General features: G+C 38.3%; 1 protein-coding gene across 1 annotated transcript; it reads right to left on the reverse strand.

The window, feature by feature from the left end:
* Window positions 1-719: 719 nt before the first annotated feature.
* rap2aa (RAP2A, member of RAS oncogene family a) lies at window positions 720-13,456 on the reverse strand. Its single transcript, XM_077221456.1, has 2 exons — window positions 12,721-13,456; window positions 720-4,270 (listed from the first exon to the last, which is right to left on the reverse strand). Exons 1-2 carry the CDS (start codon window positions 13,032-13,034, stop codon window positions 4,033-4,035), a joined length of 552 nt encoding a protein of 183 aa, XP_077077571.1. The 5' UTR covers window positions 13,035-13,456; the 3' UTR covers window positions 720-4,032.
* Window positions 13,457-16,291: the final 2,835 nt, after the last annotated feature.

A 16,291-nucleotide genomic window follows, 5' to 3' on the forward strand; every position in this document is an offset into this window, starting at 1 on the left:
CAATGAGTTGTTCTTTTTCACTTTCAAAAACTGCAAATTTAACCGTATTTTACAGTAAAATTACATTAAATGTTCCATTAGATCTATCACAGTTATTTACCGTATATAGTAAGGAAACTTTCTGTTAACCAATTAACAGTTTTGCACTATAGCATTTTTACAGTCTTTTATAATGTTAAAATAATACTGCCATTACAGATCCTATCGTAGAAATGTACTGTTTGCCGTCAGTTAAGTAATTTAATTCACACCTAATTTCCCCTGAAGTGTTGACCTGCTCAATGTGAAATAAAATAGCTTTTATTAGGCTACTGATATGACTGGAGTCTTCATCTCATGTGAATGTACATCACTTTAAACAGATTTTTCAAAAGTACTATTCATGTCTTTGTGTAAACCCTTAAAGTCAGTTTAGATGCAAAGCATCTGCTAAATGTTACATAACTAACTTGTATCTATCACAACCAAACAATTAAACCGCCATCAAATAAACCGAACCTGCCTGATGGAAAGCAGAACCTGTCGCGTGTGTGCAGATATTCAAACAGCACTTCATCACACAAAGTGCAGGACCCGTTTTTTGTCCTTTGACAAGAACTGTAACATGTTATTGTCAAATGTCCTTTATTTATAAAGTGGGCATACCGTATGTTTGGTTTGGAATGTGCATGTGTAGGTATTAAAACATAGAAAACACACATAAACGGCACTGCAATGTGTGTGAGTGTAGGACGCACTTTATTTAGGTGCCAAACAAACAAACAAACAAAAAAACAAAAAAAGAGTGTCACCATTCAGTCATTCAGAAGAGTTGAGCACATGCCCACATAAAAAAAAATATAAAATCAATACTGACTCAGAGCTCTCTATTCAAACACACACTCAGACACACACACACACAACATCCATCCATCTCCGTAATCTCTATATGTTCAGCCTTGAGATCGAAGCTCTAGCCCAGCCAGGAGGGAGCCGAGAAAAACTGGCAGCCTCTGTACAAATGTGTACAGTCAACCAATAACCATCATCATCAATGACCCATTCACCCACAGAGGAACAAGGAGAATGAGAGCAGAAAGAGAAGTAGATTCTGAAGAGACGAGTGAGAAAGGGGTGGTAAAATAGAAAGAGACAGAAAAAGAGTCGTGTCCTACAGAGCCATATGTGATTCTTGGAGTGAAAACAGTTTCACTAAATTAGGAAATGTTGAGTATGTCTAGATGTCCAAATGTCCCCCACCCGTATGACCCATCCAATCGGTGACCGGGATTTATGCTGCATTCCATTCAACTCTGAGAGTTTACATTCCTACTTGGAAAAGTGCAAAAGGAAGTCTCTTGAAGTTGGATTTCTAGCTTGGAAACTCACGATTGAGAGGTGCACGATGCAGTCAGCAGGATTTACACAGATAAACAGTCATCATTAGGCAAATAAAATGCATCAAGGAGACAAAAAGTCCAACACTGCATGATAAAACATGTTTGGCAAACATTCAAAACAGGATAAATGTTGATATACCGGTCAAACACTTGTTAGTGTTGTAAAGCATAGTATATTCTCCCCAGTTTGGTAGCTAAAAAAAGCTTTTTGTTTACAATTGTTGCTCTGCAAAGCTGACAGTAGAGTTGTCATTTTGTTTCCTTACGTCATCTTCTGAACATCTGACTTTGAATGGAAGCAGCATAAAGACAACAGCTCTGTTCCAAAATGTTTCCAAAAAACAGCATCCTAACTGAAACAACCTCATCGGTGACGGATTCGGAAATCTCTATGTAGACATTAGATGAATGTGACTTCACCAAGAACAACATTCCAATCAACCAATCAGATTTGAGGGACATGTTTACAGTTTATGCCACGTTTAGGTTCACAACTACTCTACATCAGTGTTTTTTACTTATTATTTCCCATAACTTTTAGGGATAAGTTATGGGTTGGGTTCGGTTTAGGGTTAAGACTAAATTGTCAGAGAAGAATGTTGTTCCAGGATCAACAAAATATGCAAAATCATGGTGATCGTATTAACACTAAATGGCTGAACAATTTTTTGGGAAAAAATCTATTTGCGTTTTTTTTGCGAACAGAAAGCAATGCAAGAAAATTAGCACACAGTTATCTTTGGCGGCCTTATTGTTTACAGACTGAGGAGCCACTTTCACCCGTGCATGTGGATAAACTTGTTAAACCTGATTTAAATAAACAAATAATCGCCCAAATATTCTAATACAGAATTTCTGAAAAATGTGAAGCGCAAACACTTAGATTTGGAGTGTTTGGCATTAGCATGTTGCTAAGCTAATAACATGATACTCTACTTGCGTGTGCAATGCATAAAAAAAAACATAGAACACACACACATTACAAATATAGTCACGAGTATATTTTGAATCTCATTCACTTTATGCTTTATGACGGAAAGATCGTATTTATTAGTTGAACGCACATGAGTATATTCTCAATATGCCAAAGCATTGCAGAGACACAGCCTCAGAGTCGTTTTGGCATTATGCCATCAAATTTGTTGATCCGGTATCCATAACATTTTGCCGACAAGGTCTGAAGATGATGCGATTCGATTTTGTTGAAAATCAGACAAACTGTCTGCGAGTCGTCGAAAAAGTAGGTTTTTAAAGAAAATCAAAATGGCGGACAGGAAGTTCAGGAAGTTCAATGGCAAATTTGGTATCTATGGTCCCAACATGACAATTTTTTTTTTTAAGATTTCTTTATTAAATTTCTTTACGATAGGCTAAATGAATCAAAAGTTATTTGCATTTTTGGAAATTTCATTATAACTTTTGTTCACAAGGTGGCGATGCCCAAAGACACATACCAAGTTTCATTAGGATACACCAATGCGTTCGTAAAATCTAGCATTTTGCGACAAAATTCAAAATGGCCAACGCGGAAAAAATTGGGCATCGTTCAACTTGACATGCTGCACCGAATCTAAAGAGACCAGTTTTGTGATTTCATGGTGTGTTCAAGTTATGACAGAAAGATCGTATTTGCGAGCTGAACGTACATGAGTGCGTTCTTTGTTCATTGTTTTTTTCTCATTTCGTTTCAAAACGCTTAGTTTTAACAAGAATAAAAACCTTGTGGAGTTACTGAAGAGAAGGCCATCTTGCTCTGACAAAAGTGACTTGACCCTCCTGATGTCATGAACTTGACTTCCCAGGAGGACACACCATTAAGGACAAAGTATACTTCAGTTTTACATTTGCGTACCGCTGAACGCACAGCCTTTGAAAGTATACTCCATACAATAGCGTGCACTCGACATATGCGTACTAAAAAGTTCACTATTTCTCAAGGTAAAAATGTCGTTGTACTCTGTTGTTGTCATCTCCAGAGGTTTGTTTTTATTCATCCCTTACTTTTCGACTGTAAAACAGTGGGCCAGGTCAATGTTGCAATCTTGTGGAAAAACTAATCAGTGCAAAGAAATTTAAGGAGCAAGTGTGAAGTGAGCGTCCGGAGTAAGACGGTTAGAAAAATCAGAAAATGTACGAATGTACAGTGCTAATAATGGAATCTACGTCACGTAAACTGTGAAGAATACTTTGGCTTTAACTAGGCATCTAACCAGGTTTTGGAACAAAGCTGAGGTCACCTGACTGTTTTTCTACCTCTGTATGAAACGGAAGAGAAACGGATGATTTTAATCGATTCCCTTAATCAAATGTACAATAAGAAAGTCATCATTAAATTATCATATGGCTATAAGAAGCATATAAGCTAAGAACCCTCTTGTTCTCTCTCGCTTTCTGACCTGGTGACAAATTCAAATGAAATCATCAATACCATAAGACCACAAAACATAAAAGTCCAACTCATCTCCACTGAAGGATCCTGCTCAGACAGGAAACGTGAAACCTAAGGCAAGTGCTCTTCCTGTGGTTGAGTCAGTCAGAATTTAAAGTGACAAAAAATCCTCAGAGTCTGTAGATAGAGAATGATGGGAAACCGTCGACACTAGAAGGTCTATCAAAGCTACTGTAATGTGAGTTGTGTGTGCGTGTTGTTGGGTTATTGTATATTGCAGGAGGAGCAGCACGGGTCGTCTTTATCCGGCTGTGCCGCGTAGTCCATCTGCCGAACGATCTCGGCAAAGAGTTCGTCCACCATAGTCTTGCTCTTGGCGGAGGTCTCGATGAAGGGACAGCCCCACTCCTCCGCCAGCGCCTGGCCCTCCATCACAGACACCTCCCGCTCGCTCTCCAGATCCACCTTATTCCCCACCAGGATCACCGGGACCTTCTCATACCTGCAAAACACACACACACACACACATACACAGTCTCGGTCAGAACACTCAAACAGCATCAACAAGCTGACACAAACCTTGGGGAAAACCTGCATCATTTTAAAAAGAGTACAAAAATGACATACTTTAACAGAATCGTTTGACAAAAGATTATTAAAACAATGATTTGAGATGTACTTTCAAATGCAACTTTTAATTTGACCTCATAGAGTGGTGCAGGTATGAACGCGATTTAGCACTTCCATCGTCCCGAAGTCAATGGGGTTTTTGATTAAATGGCTGAAATAAGGTCTGTGGTGAACACAAGCTCAAGACACTTTCACGTTTTATTTTATGACATATAGGCTAATACATCAGAATTACCCCATTTGTGATTTTTTTAAAGCTGTTACGTGTCTTAACAATGCGGTTGCTAACAAGTGTGTAAATGTGAGTACAGAGTCTGTCGAGGAGAGTAAACTTCATCACACTGAACTGCTAAACTCAGTCCGCTTTTACAGCATCGTTACGCGTATAATTGTGCTCTTATAAACTATTCTAACTCAATAGGGCTGTCACTTTTGTGAAAAAATCCTGTTCGATTTTTGAGACATATGTGTTCATTGAATCGATTGTAAAATCGATTTTTCCATGTCTAAAGACGTTTCCATTTTCAACACCAAATATTGGCAAATCCACGGACAACTATAACAGGCATTAGGACGAACGTAAAGAGGGCGCTTGAGACGCGCACAAGTCTTATAAATATTTCTGATGATTTATTGGCGTGAAGTTTTTTGCACAATGACAAACAGGGATTGAAATTAACACCCGCCAAATTCGGATAAAAATGAACTTTGGCGGGTAACGCTGTCATATCACGAGTCAATTTGGCGTGTTTCTATGTTTACTCACTTTGCTGGGGAAGTTCGTGTGAGCCAAATCTGCGTGGATTTAGCGCAAATACGCAACTCGTGAGTCCTCATGATATATTAAATACAGCGTGTTGCGCAGAATCTGCGCATTTCTGGCTTGCTTGAACACACACGTCACTAAGCAACAAATAACGGCGCGCTTGTTCACTTGCACTGAGGTAATAGCAAATATTAAAAAGCATTTGGTTAACAGAACAGACATTGTTAATTTCCAACATCCTACATGTTCTGTGTACTGTATTAATCTGTCTACCTAAAACACATTTTTGGTTAAAAAAAAAGGCAGTTAAAATCGATTCCCTATTTTCGTTTTCGAAACTTGTGTTGGTTGGTCCGATCGATTGTGCAATCGATTTTCGAACGTAAAGTGACAGCCCTATAACTCAAATGTTCTGGGAAAATGTTTTTAGATCAAAACTGAAAGAGTTAGTGATGGTGACGTTGCATTCGTGGGACCGCGGTGTAGTTCGTTATATCCTACCTTTAGCTTTTTACTTCTAGCGACTGCATTTAGACTACAAAATTCATTAAAGCTGTGTTCAATTAAAGCTGTGAAAATCATCTTGATGGATAAAATCTGCAAGTATCATGAACATTTGTTGATCACAGAGCTTGTTTTCAGCGATAATCCAAAAGCCTATGGGGAAATCCTGTTGGGTTTTTGTCAGTGTGATGCGAACTGCCGGTTGTCCTACAAAGTGACGTCGTCGTAATTGCACCACTCTATTGCAAAGTGCACCTTTTATAAAGTGCACTTAAGTGTGTTAACTGCGGAAGTACACAGTATATTACCAGCTATGACACAAGACACTTGTTCACCCCTTTGATGTGAAGCTATAGCCGTAGCACGAGATCTCATAGTAGAGTTGCCCCCCATTGTCAAACACAATATTTCTAATACAAAGCTGCACATTTTCAAACTTTTTATTTACAGAAACTAGGAGTGAGAATCTATACAAATAATGTTAATAAAATACATTTCCATAACTCCTATAACTGAATGTTTTTCATGGTTTTACACTTTTTATTACCAATGAATTCACATGACTTTTCTAGTTCACTCTCAGAGAAAAGGTTCAGTGTGATTATATTTAAAACTCTAGGGTTCTCGACTCAATTTTAAAGAAGCCTTTATGCCAAAAAGGTTATACAAGGAGAAATCTCTTAAATGATTGCATAATACTTTCAAGTTAAACAGGATATTTCATTTTTTCCTAGAGATAAAGTATGTTTACGAGCTGCTAACAAAATTAGGCTAATTCAAATTAAACCCATAAAATGATGGGAACACAAAAGGTTCTATTTATGAAGTGTCTGATAGAAAAAACACTTTAAGATTCTATTTTAGAAACTTTTCCTCTAAAGAGTGTCGCTCACAGGTTTTTAATTTTTATTATGTTTTACTCAAACAACCATTTCTACCCAGTAAAATATGGAAATTCATACATTTTTAAAAAAATTTTTTACTGTGAAACAGATTTTAGATTTTATTTATTTAAAGATTTTATTAATTTCCATGACTTTTCCAGACCTATAAATCACACTTTTGAAATTCAAGATCACGGAACCCTGGTTCTTACATAGAATTGAGTTTTTAAGGGAACAAATTAAATATGATTTCAGCATAGCCTACATCTTAACTTTTAGCGTTTTTTTAAACCACGTTTTGTATTACTTTAAATTGTTTTTAAAAAATATTGTATTTAAATATTTGAGCTCATAAAAAACAAATATTCGATTATTGATTTATCTAAATGAAGTTTAATAAGAATGTTCTTTTTTAAATCACGAAGTTGATCAAATACAATCAACCGGTTTCCACTCTCCAGCCGATGCATTTAGTTATAACTGAGTTGTAGTTTGCGTGCTTAGGATTTATCACAGATTCACTGCATTTATGGCCAGCAAAGCAAATTTTTTTTTACTTTTCAAATAAAGTGTACATATCAAATATTCGACAATTCCTTTAGTGGGTCTCAGATCGCTGATCAAGAGCCACCGCTCTAGAAGGACAATAGTTTACATGGACATATTTTGATTCAATCGGAATGAAATCATGATGAATCAGAAAGTATAACGGTATAAAGTAATCGGGTTTGAATCGGAATTTAGTTTTTTACCATCCTCTGTTTTCCGCTGTTGATGCACACTAACCATCATACTGCCATCCCTTCTATTCTGTGTTGTAAAAAGCAGACCTAATATGTATCTATTTAGCAATTTATCTGATTAGAATACGAGGAGCACATGAAGCTTTGTGTCGTGCTGCTTATATTTATGAAGCCGTAAAATGCCCCAAAACAAGGCGTCTGTGGATGAGTGGAAGGAGGACTTTAGATAGACACGACAGTCATTAATGACACTTTACTCAAAAACAGCTTGTTTTGTGCGTCAGCGCCATTTCACATCAGTGCACATGCGCAGTACTTTCCAGTTTTGGTTCAATCCCATCAAGTGTTTACATGTTCTATCAAATGGATTATACAAGGTTTAAACCAGCCCTTTAACGCAAATGAAATTTCAATCGTATTTGGCAAATTCATTCTGACTGGCGTTGCTACATGTGACTTTTTTATTCCAACTGTGCTACTTGTCTGATTACAAACAGATTATTAGGGTGACGGATCCATGTAAACGCAGCTAATGACCCAATGAATTTACTTCATGAAATACTGTTTTAATGAAAATGTGTGCCTAATATTGTTACCATGTTTAATAAAGGCAATAAAGCGTGCAAGGCCCAAACTGCATATTATTATAGGCTAATACTTTTGCTTAATTATCTCAACTGTATCAGAATCTATCATTATGATTGGTCTTTTCTCTCTCTCCTCGGGGCAGACATTATAAAATAACTCCAGGAACTGCATTGTTCAGCTTTCCCCTTAAGGCAAAAGAATGTCTTTACCCACAACCACTAACCATGCAGCGGCCCATGGCTTGAGGAGGGTGGGGTTACTGAAGCCACACCCCTTACACACACTCCCTGTTATTAGCAAACCACTAATGGCATCACAGTTTAAAAGTACTTCCAGAATGACAGCCTATATGGACCTTGATTCTCACCATTTGTGGGTGGCATGACCAAAAAACAGGGGTCACATGACTTCTGTACGGATGGGCTAAACATGAGAACCATTTTTAAAAAGTATTTGAAGAAAATGTGTGTTGCTGGCCACCGCAAAACTTGGGTGTTGTGGGCAGTTTCCATTATCCAGGGCGTTATATATACGCCGGCCCAAGTCAAAAAAGACAGACTCCAAATCTCCACAATGTTATGGTCTATAAATATCATGCTGGTTTTATTATCCAGCAAGCAAATTAAAGTGCACTTCACTTCTCATCAACAAGCAGCATTATCTGAACTATCACTGAAGTTTGTAGTTTGTGCGGGATGAGTTGCATGCCAAATTCACCTGGTTTAGGTGTTCGTTGAGATCCCCAACTCAACGTATGAGCAATAAATAACATTTACACTTGCTTTTTAGAATCATTTGTTTTAGTCATTCATTTCTATTTTAAATGACAGTAAACCCTCTTTTTCTGTATTTGCTCTTGTACTTCTTCAAGAACAAACAGCGCTGACAGACAGACATCTCTTATTCCCGCTATCTCTACCTCATTATGCATCGCTTCTACTGTGTTAAACATTTATGCCATTCAATTATTCAATATTTTCTGAAAGGCATCTGCGTGAGTGCAGATCTATATTATTTGCGTGGGAATGTGTGCAAGAGAAGATGTTGTTTGCAGGTCTGTATATATTCTGGGTGACTGTGAGACTGTGGGAGTGCGAGTTACATGAGCATTTCCAGCCGATCCTTTTATTAGGGGCCAAGCATTGAAAGTGCGTAGGATTATGTTATTATTCTTCTGCTGCTGCTTATTCCTCTCTGAGAGTCTATGGCAGCCCATAGAACCACTTGAAAGAAAGTTGTGAAATTTGGCACACGGATAGAGGACAGTCTGTGCTGTCACCATAGCAAATTTTGAGTGTCTAACTCAATTTCTCTAGCTCCACCAACTGTCCATAATATCACTCACATTTATACTAATAACTTTTGAACCGTAAGGGCTAGAAACAAAATTTTCGATTTTTTTCTAACTCCTCCTAGGCCGTTCCTCTGATTGTCACGAAACTTTAACCAGAACATCTTCAGATCATGTCGACAAAAGTTTATGGAATTCAAGTTGATTAGTCAAACTGTTCTCGATTAACACAAATGAATTAGACGAAGAAAACGCCAAAATAGAGATGAAGCTATATCTCCGCAACGCTTTAGCGAATAAGGACAACACTTGGTCTGGATCCCAAATGACAAACTTCATGTGGACTCGCGGTCTCGTGGCCTTAAATTGCGCGTGCTCGCCAAGTGTACGAGTCCGTAGGGTGTCCCATTCGGCATTTCAACGCTCAGAAGTGTGCTCGCGAGTGCCGCCTTTGTGCCCTCGATACGGACTTCAGCGAAGCCCGCACTATCGAAACCTCCACATGAGTTACCTACCAGATAAATCAGATAAATGAGGGGAGGAGTTTCGTGGCTGTTTGACTTTCGGTGACATGATGTCATCAAGCCTGTCCCAAAATACACTCTCGTGTGCCCTCGTGGACTCGAGGTCTGCACTTGAGTGTGCCATTTGGGATCCAGCCTTGGTGTATGTTATGACAACCATGACCTGAGGGTACCTGCTCAGCTTCGCCACAGTGCCACCTAGTGGTTAGGAGATATATAAAATAGATCTAATTGCTTATAACTTCTGAACGGTTTGGACAAAAAACAAAACTGGTCTCTTTAGATTCTGTGCAGCATGCTGAGTCGAACGATACCCTACTGTCCCATATCGGCCATTTTGGGCTAGCCTGGTAATACCAAACTCTGCTACTTTGCTTTGCTTCATAGACAGAGTCTGGAATGGCATCATTGAAAAGTGTTTCTTTATCGTGGGGGGGGCGCTTGTCTGATGTATAAAATCATTGGTTACCCGTAAGCCAATCACATAACGTTTGGTTATAACGCGTGTTATTCGCCAGCTCAGCCGCATCGAACTTCCACTGTAAACACATGTATGATGCGAAAACGAAACCATCGAGTGAAATACCGGAGTGAACATGGCTGACCGAGTTTTGCTGCCTCCTTCAGCTGATCCTCCATGAGTCCAACCAAGGGAGACACAATCACAACTATCGCCTTGCCGGCCTTTGTCCTACCCAGTTTCTCGCTGACGATCGGTAATATTTGATAAATGAAACGTTTACCAAAACCTGTCCGGAGTAGGAATACGACATCACCTCAATGCACGACATTCAAAATGTTTACCAAACACTCTTCTTGTTCGGCCTTCAGTTTAGAAATGACAGGAATATTCGCCACAACAGAACGAATTGCGTCCTGTGTCTCCATATCCGCGATCGTTTTCGATTTCCCCAAATCTTAAACTCGGCGCTTAGCGTCTACGTCACGGCTCTCAGCCCTTCCTCTGTTCGTTGATTGGCCGGCTGTTTTCAAGCCGGAGGAAAACTGAGAGACATGTCAATGTCTCAGACTAAGTACAGAAGCGAAATGAAATTGAGCGGAAGTACAAAGTCTGACGTAGTCAGGCTAATTTTGGGCATCAGCCATTTTGAATTTTTGTCATAAAATGCTATATTTTACAAACAAATTGGAGTAACGTTATGAAACTCGTGTCTTCGGCACCATGCTCTGAAGGTACTGAAAAAGTTAAGACAGCGCCACCATGTGGTCAAAAGTTATAATAAAGTTTCCAAAAATGCTAATAACTTTGAACAATATTGGCCTATTCCACTGTAACTAGTCGTAATAGGTTTTTTTGAGTCATGCCGAGAACATTTTGCCATACTCGGCCTAACTTCCAGTCCGCCATTTTGATTTTCTTTAAAAACCCACTCTTTAGAACTTCGCCAAGACGTATCATCTTTAAATAATTCCGCCAAAAAGTTATGGATTTTGTCTCAATAGACGAAACCATTTTTTGTATACAACATCAACAAAGTTGATGGCAAGATGCCAAATGACTCTGAAATTCTGCAATTCATTGACACCAAACTTTGTGTCACCATCACCTCACTCTGACCACACCACATCAATTAGGTCACAGCACCACCTATTTTTCGAAAGTGATAAACTATTAAATCATATTACTATTACACATAATCACATAATTTTGCCTGAAATAATCTTAATATTTCTTTATTTGCTCATTGTAGCAGTTGGTCTGACACTCCCAGCCATGCAGTCATGACTTATCATGCCTTCTTTGTGCTTAGCCCTGTCACTATTCTGTTCTGTCTTGTCTGCTCCTGTTCTTGGAAGACCCTGATTAGTAAACCTTCATCCACCTGTGTCTAGTTAGTTCCCTTGTTTACCCTGTGTATATATTTTCCCCGTTCAGGTCAGTCCCTTTTCGGTTATTGTGTGTGTGCGCATGTCTTGAAGACATGCGGTTACATTCTGTTAAACCCGCTTGTTTAATTAAAACTTATCTCCTTCCTACCTACGTTTCATCTGCCAAGCCGTGACAGGCCCCTTAATTGCTGCTTCAGCTATATTTATTATTGTCTATTTTTCCACTGACTGTCCCTGATAACTATGTTCCTATTGTTAATGGATTACTTCTGGATTTTTTAAATTGGGTCCCAACCCTATTGAATACTAATAGTATCCAGAAAGAATCTACTGAGGATGTAATAGGAAAATTCCTATTGTTTCCGTGGAATCTTAATTGATCCTCCTTAGGGAATTCTTGAAATGAAAAAAGAATATGAATAAAAAAATAATCGTAAGTGACAGCTCTAGAAGCAAGATAGAGAAAATGCATTTTATCTTTCCAAAATGCATTTGTAAAAGCAAAATAAAGTTTTTACATTGCATTTCAGAAAAAAATAAAACATTTGGCATTTTTTAATACACCCACAGACAGACAAATATAAAATAAATAAACAAATATAGCATTTTCAGGGTGTTTCTCAAATGCTTTTCTGACTTCTGTTCTTCTCCACTTAGGCTAGGTGTTATTAGGGGAATAAAGATTACACCCCTGAGTGCAAGATCATCAGTATTTTATCCTGTTTCGTCAGAAGTTAAAAGAGTGGATCTGCAAAAAGCTAATATTGTCAACTCTTCAAAGTACATGTGCATTCCTCAAAACGCACATACATGGACTAAAAGTTCATTTTCATTTCAAACACTTTCTATAACACCATGCACAAACTCTAATTTGTTTGCATACTCATCACTAATCATTATAATGTTGAGATGAGATCATCATATAGCCTATGATTTGTTCCTTTGTGAAGTGCATGGCAACACTTATGAATCTTTCATGCAGACAGCAGTTGGATCTAACACATCAAGGCTCGAGCAACAGGCCTGTAAAGGCCCAACAACACTTCAGAAGAGATCACACTATACCATTACACATGCATGCAACTTATAACATATTTAAATATAATATGCACTTTAATATAATATGCACTAGAAATGACATATCATCAATAGCAAAGGCCTCATATCTGACCTCTTGACTCGGATGATCTGGTCTCTCATGGGTTTGATGTCCTGAAAGCTCTGCTGGTTCACCAGACTGTAGACCAGGATGAAGCCCTGTCCGTTTTTGATGTACAGGTCCCGCATGGACGCGAACTGCTCCGTGCCTGCCGTGTCCAGGATCTCCAGGACCGACGGTGACGAGTCCACCTCGATCTCCTTGCGGTAGAAATCCTCGATGGTCGGGTCGTACTTCTCAATAAACGTCCCGGTGACGAACTGCACGGTGAGGGCGGATTTACCGACCCCGCCGCTCCCGAGGACCACCACTTTATACTCACGCATCTCTGAACTGATAGAACAATCCAAATAAACTCACACGACGGCACTGGTGTTCATGTTTAGTGCGTTTAAACGAGCCTTGAGCTTCCCGCAGCAGCGCTTCATGATCACGGGCATCATTCACAACGGGGGACGCTTGAATACGGGCTATCAGCAGTAACTTGTGCTTTTCATCTGCTCAGCTCACCCTCCTATAGAAGTAAACGAAGACTGCATGGAGAAACTCAGCTGACTGCCTCCGGGATCGGCGGATTGAAACACAGTCCGTTAGAATCCGTTCATTTGGGGCGCATATTCGTTTTTCCCGTCTGTGTCTGCTCTCTCCGGTCTTCATTAATACTCTAACACAGCGCCATGCTCACGGGTGGGGATCCCGAGCCTTCAACGCGCCGCTCTTATGAAGTCCGACTCGTGGAGGCGAACCGGTTCTTTCGAGCGACGAACCAGTTCAAGAACGACTCACCAATTCTTTTACACTATGACGTAATTAGGTCGTCTCATTCTCCTTGAATTTTAGGGGCATCCTTGTTTTGCATTTTTAATTCACAAGAGCAAATTTCCCAACACTTTGCATAGATTTGATGTCTTGATGTCCCACACTGTAAAATCTCTAGTAATAATAACGCAATATCTTAACTTTCTTACAGATTGAGAGTTTTTTTATAAATATCTTTGTACTTTGCTTTTCTTTGTAATAAATAACAATAATAATAATAGAGTAATAATAATATTAGTACATAATACTAATACTAATAATACTACATCACTACATAATATAGTTTACACATCTCATCATTGTAATATTTGTATATATTTCTGTATTTTTGACCATATACACTGGAAAGGCCATGGTTTCTCCCTGAAAGATGCTGCATTTCTAACAAAATAAGAGAAGTATGTTAAGATATTTCATATTCAACAAGCTCCCAAATCATGCAATCATATCCATTAATTTTTGGGAGAATTTGAGTTATCTATCTGCTTTCGTAAAATGTTATTTAAAGTTTTTACTGAAAAAAAAGCTATTTATCTTTCTGACAGTAATACTTTTAAACTTATTGCAAATTTCTCTTTTATGCATTGCCATTTTCATTCACAATTAACATTGACTAGATTTCATGTTTTTTTTTTTGTTTTTTTGAAAATGTCCATAAACTCATAAATAAGAATAGCACACACACACACACACACACACACACACACACACACACACACACACACACACACACACACACACACACACACACACACACACACACACACACACACACACACACACACACACACACACACGGCTGAAAAGTTCATTGCTAGGGTCGATTCAGTCCAATTTGTGAAGGGATCGTCAAACCGGTTGTGAACCGGTTTAAATCATTCATTTAGAGGATCCGACTCCATAGGACGATTCGCTCGTGAACCAGACATTTTTACGCCTCTTCCAGCTCGGCTTCCGTACATAGGGCGAAGACAGACGGCTCTCGTCGGTTAACGGACCCGTGAGGTGGCCAATAGCCGCACGGCTTCCTGAAACCGCGCCCACAACACCGCACAGACCAAAGCTGAGTTTCCGCTTGAGTCAAAACTAGCCGGTTGTCGCTGACGTAAGGAAATACTGGGCGAAAAGCCTCAATAGTGAAGGCTACGCGCGCACTCTATCAAGCGCTGGGCGAGAATGCGTGGATGTTGTTGCTATGGAAACTCACAATACACAATGAACACGTAGGTGGATAAACTCGTTAATACAGGTTTCACTGACATTCAGTGTTAGTAGGCTAATGATTGTATCTGTTATCTGTAATAGATAATCAGACTCCAATAGTTAAGTAGGCGACTTGTAAAAAAATATATGATTAGTAAGTTATGACAACATATATTTTTATATTGCTTTAATATTGCTTTTAATAAGTTATGCAAGATACAAGTTTTATGGTTGAAATGATTTATATATCCAAGTTGATTGTCCTTAAACATTTAAGGCAACAACTTTTTTTTACAGTGAGATTAGGTCTATATTACATTTTAAAATGTTCTTTTAAAATCTCCCTAAATATTTTTTTGTTTTGTTTTGTGTTTTAATTTTTCCTGTAAGTTGTTTGTGTACTCTGCATAAAAAATGTAAACTGATGTGCTTGTGATATTGTGATCAAATGAGAAATAAACACAAACCCAAATAAATTATTGTGTTTGATTAAGTGTTTTATTTCTCCTTGTATTTTTTAATCAATATGGTACAAAATAACCCTATTCAAGTCTATGTGATAAATGAGAAAGTAATCTATAAAAGTAGTCAGAATACATTACTTAAAATGTATAATTGAATAGATTACGTTACTAAAATATTTATTGTGTAATTTACAATTTTGACGCAGCACAGCTGATATTGTGACTTGGTTAAAGACCGACGTTCACACACACACAGAACATGATTTTCCGTTCCAGTGCGCTACTCTTCCATTATAAACACGTGCTAGATGGACGTGTTTGACTGTTGTGCTCGCGTCTTGCGTCTTTTTTCAGTGTCTCGCACTCGAGCGCAGTGTTGCCAACTGTTTCCAAAGGAAAGTAGCTAACGCCTTCCCTAAAAGTCGCTAAATGTCGCTAGATTACGTCATACGACAATTAGCATATTCATGACGTCATCACGTCGTACTGGCATTCTGCCTGCCTAATGTGTTTTCTCTCTAAATTCATGCTCACATACTGTATTTTAATATAATATAATATAATATAATATAATATAATATAATATAATATAGCCGAATGTCCAATAAAGCTGATCTCATTCCCTATATTATTTTTGTCAGACAATAGAACAAGTAACTATGATATAGTAAATGACAAAAAAAATGTATATGTGTAAAATTATCTGATTTGAGAGAGTTCGGGATAGTGAATATTACAATTACTCTATGATAGTGAGTATTACAAGTAATAAGCACAAGTAAAGAAAGGAAATTAAAATGGTCGAAATAATAATTAAATATAAAACAAAAGAGAAGCAGATAAGTTATAAGTGGGCTCAACAGATGAATGTGCTGCTGATAGGGCGCTGGTGTTGTTGAGAAATCCTATGATCAATCCGAAGAGTGGAGCTCAGTACAGAACATAGACAGCTGGTGGTTGATGTTCCTGTTCAATCACATGCAGACATAGCAGATCCTACATTATCAAAAAGGGAACTTAAGCAGCACAGACCGTTAGAGGGCAGTGTAGCTTCCAATATTCTCATTTCTGTCTTAAACAGATACAAAATTAAATTA

The sequence above is a fragment of the Siphateles boraxobius genome, unplaced genomic scaffold, assembly GCF_051911475.1.
Source record: "Siphateles boraxobius isolate OS27281-9 unplaced genomic scaffold, OSU_SipBor_1 83, whole genome shotgun sequence".
Taxonomy (NCBI): domain Eukaryota; kingdom Metazoa; phylum Chordata; class Actinopteri; order Cypriniformes; family Leuciscidae; genus Siphateles; species Siphateles boraxobius.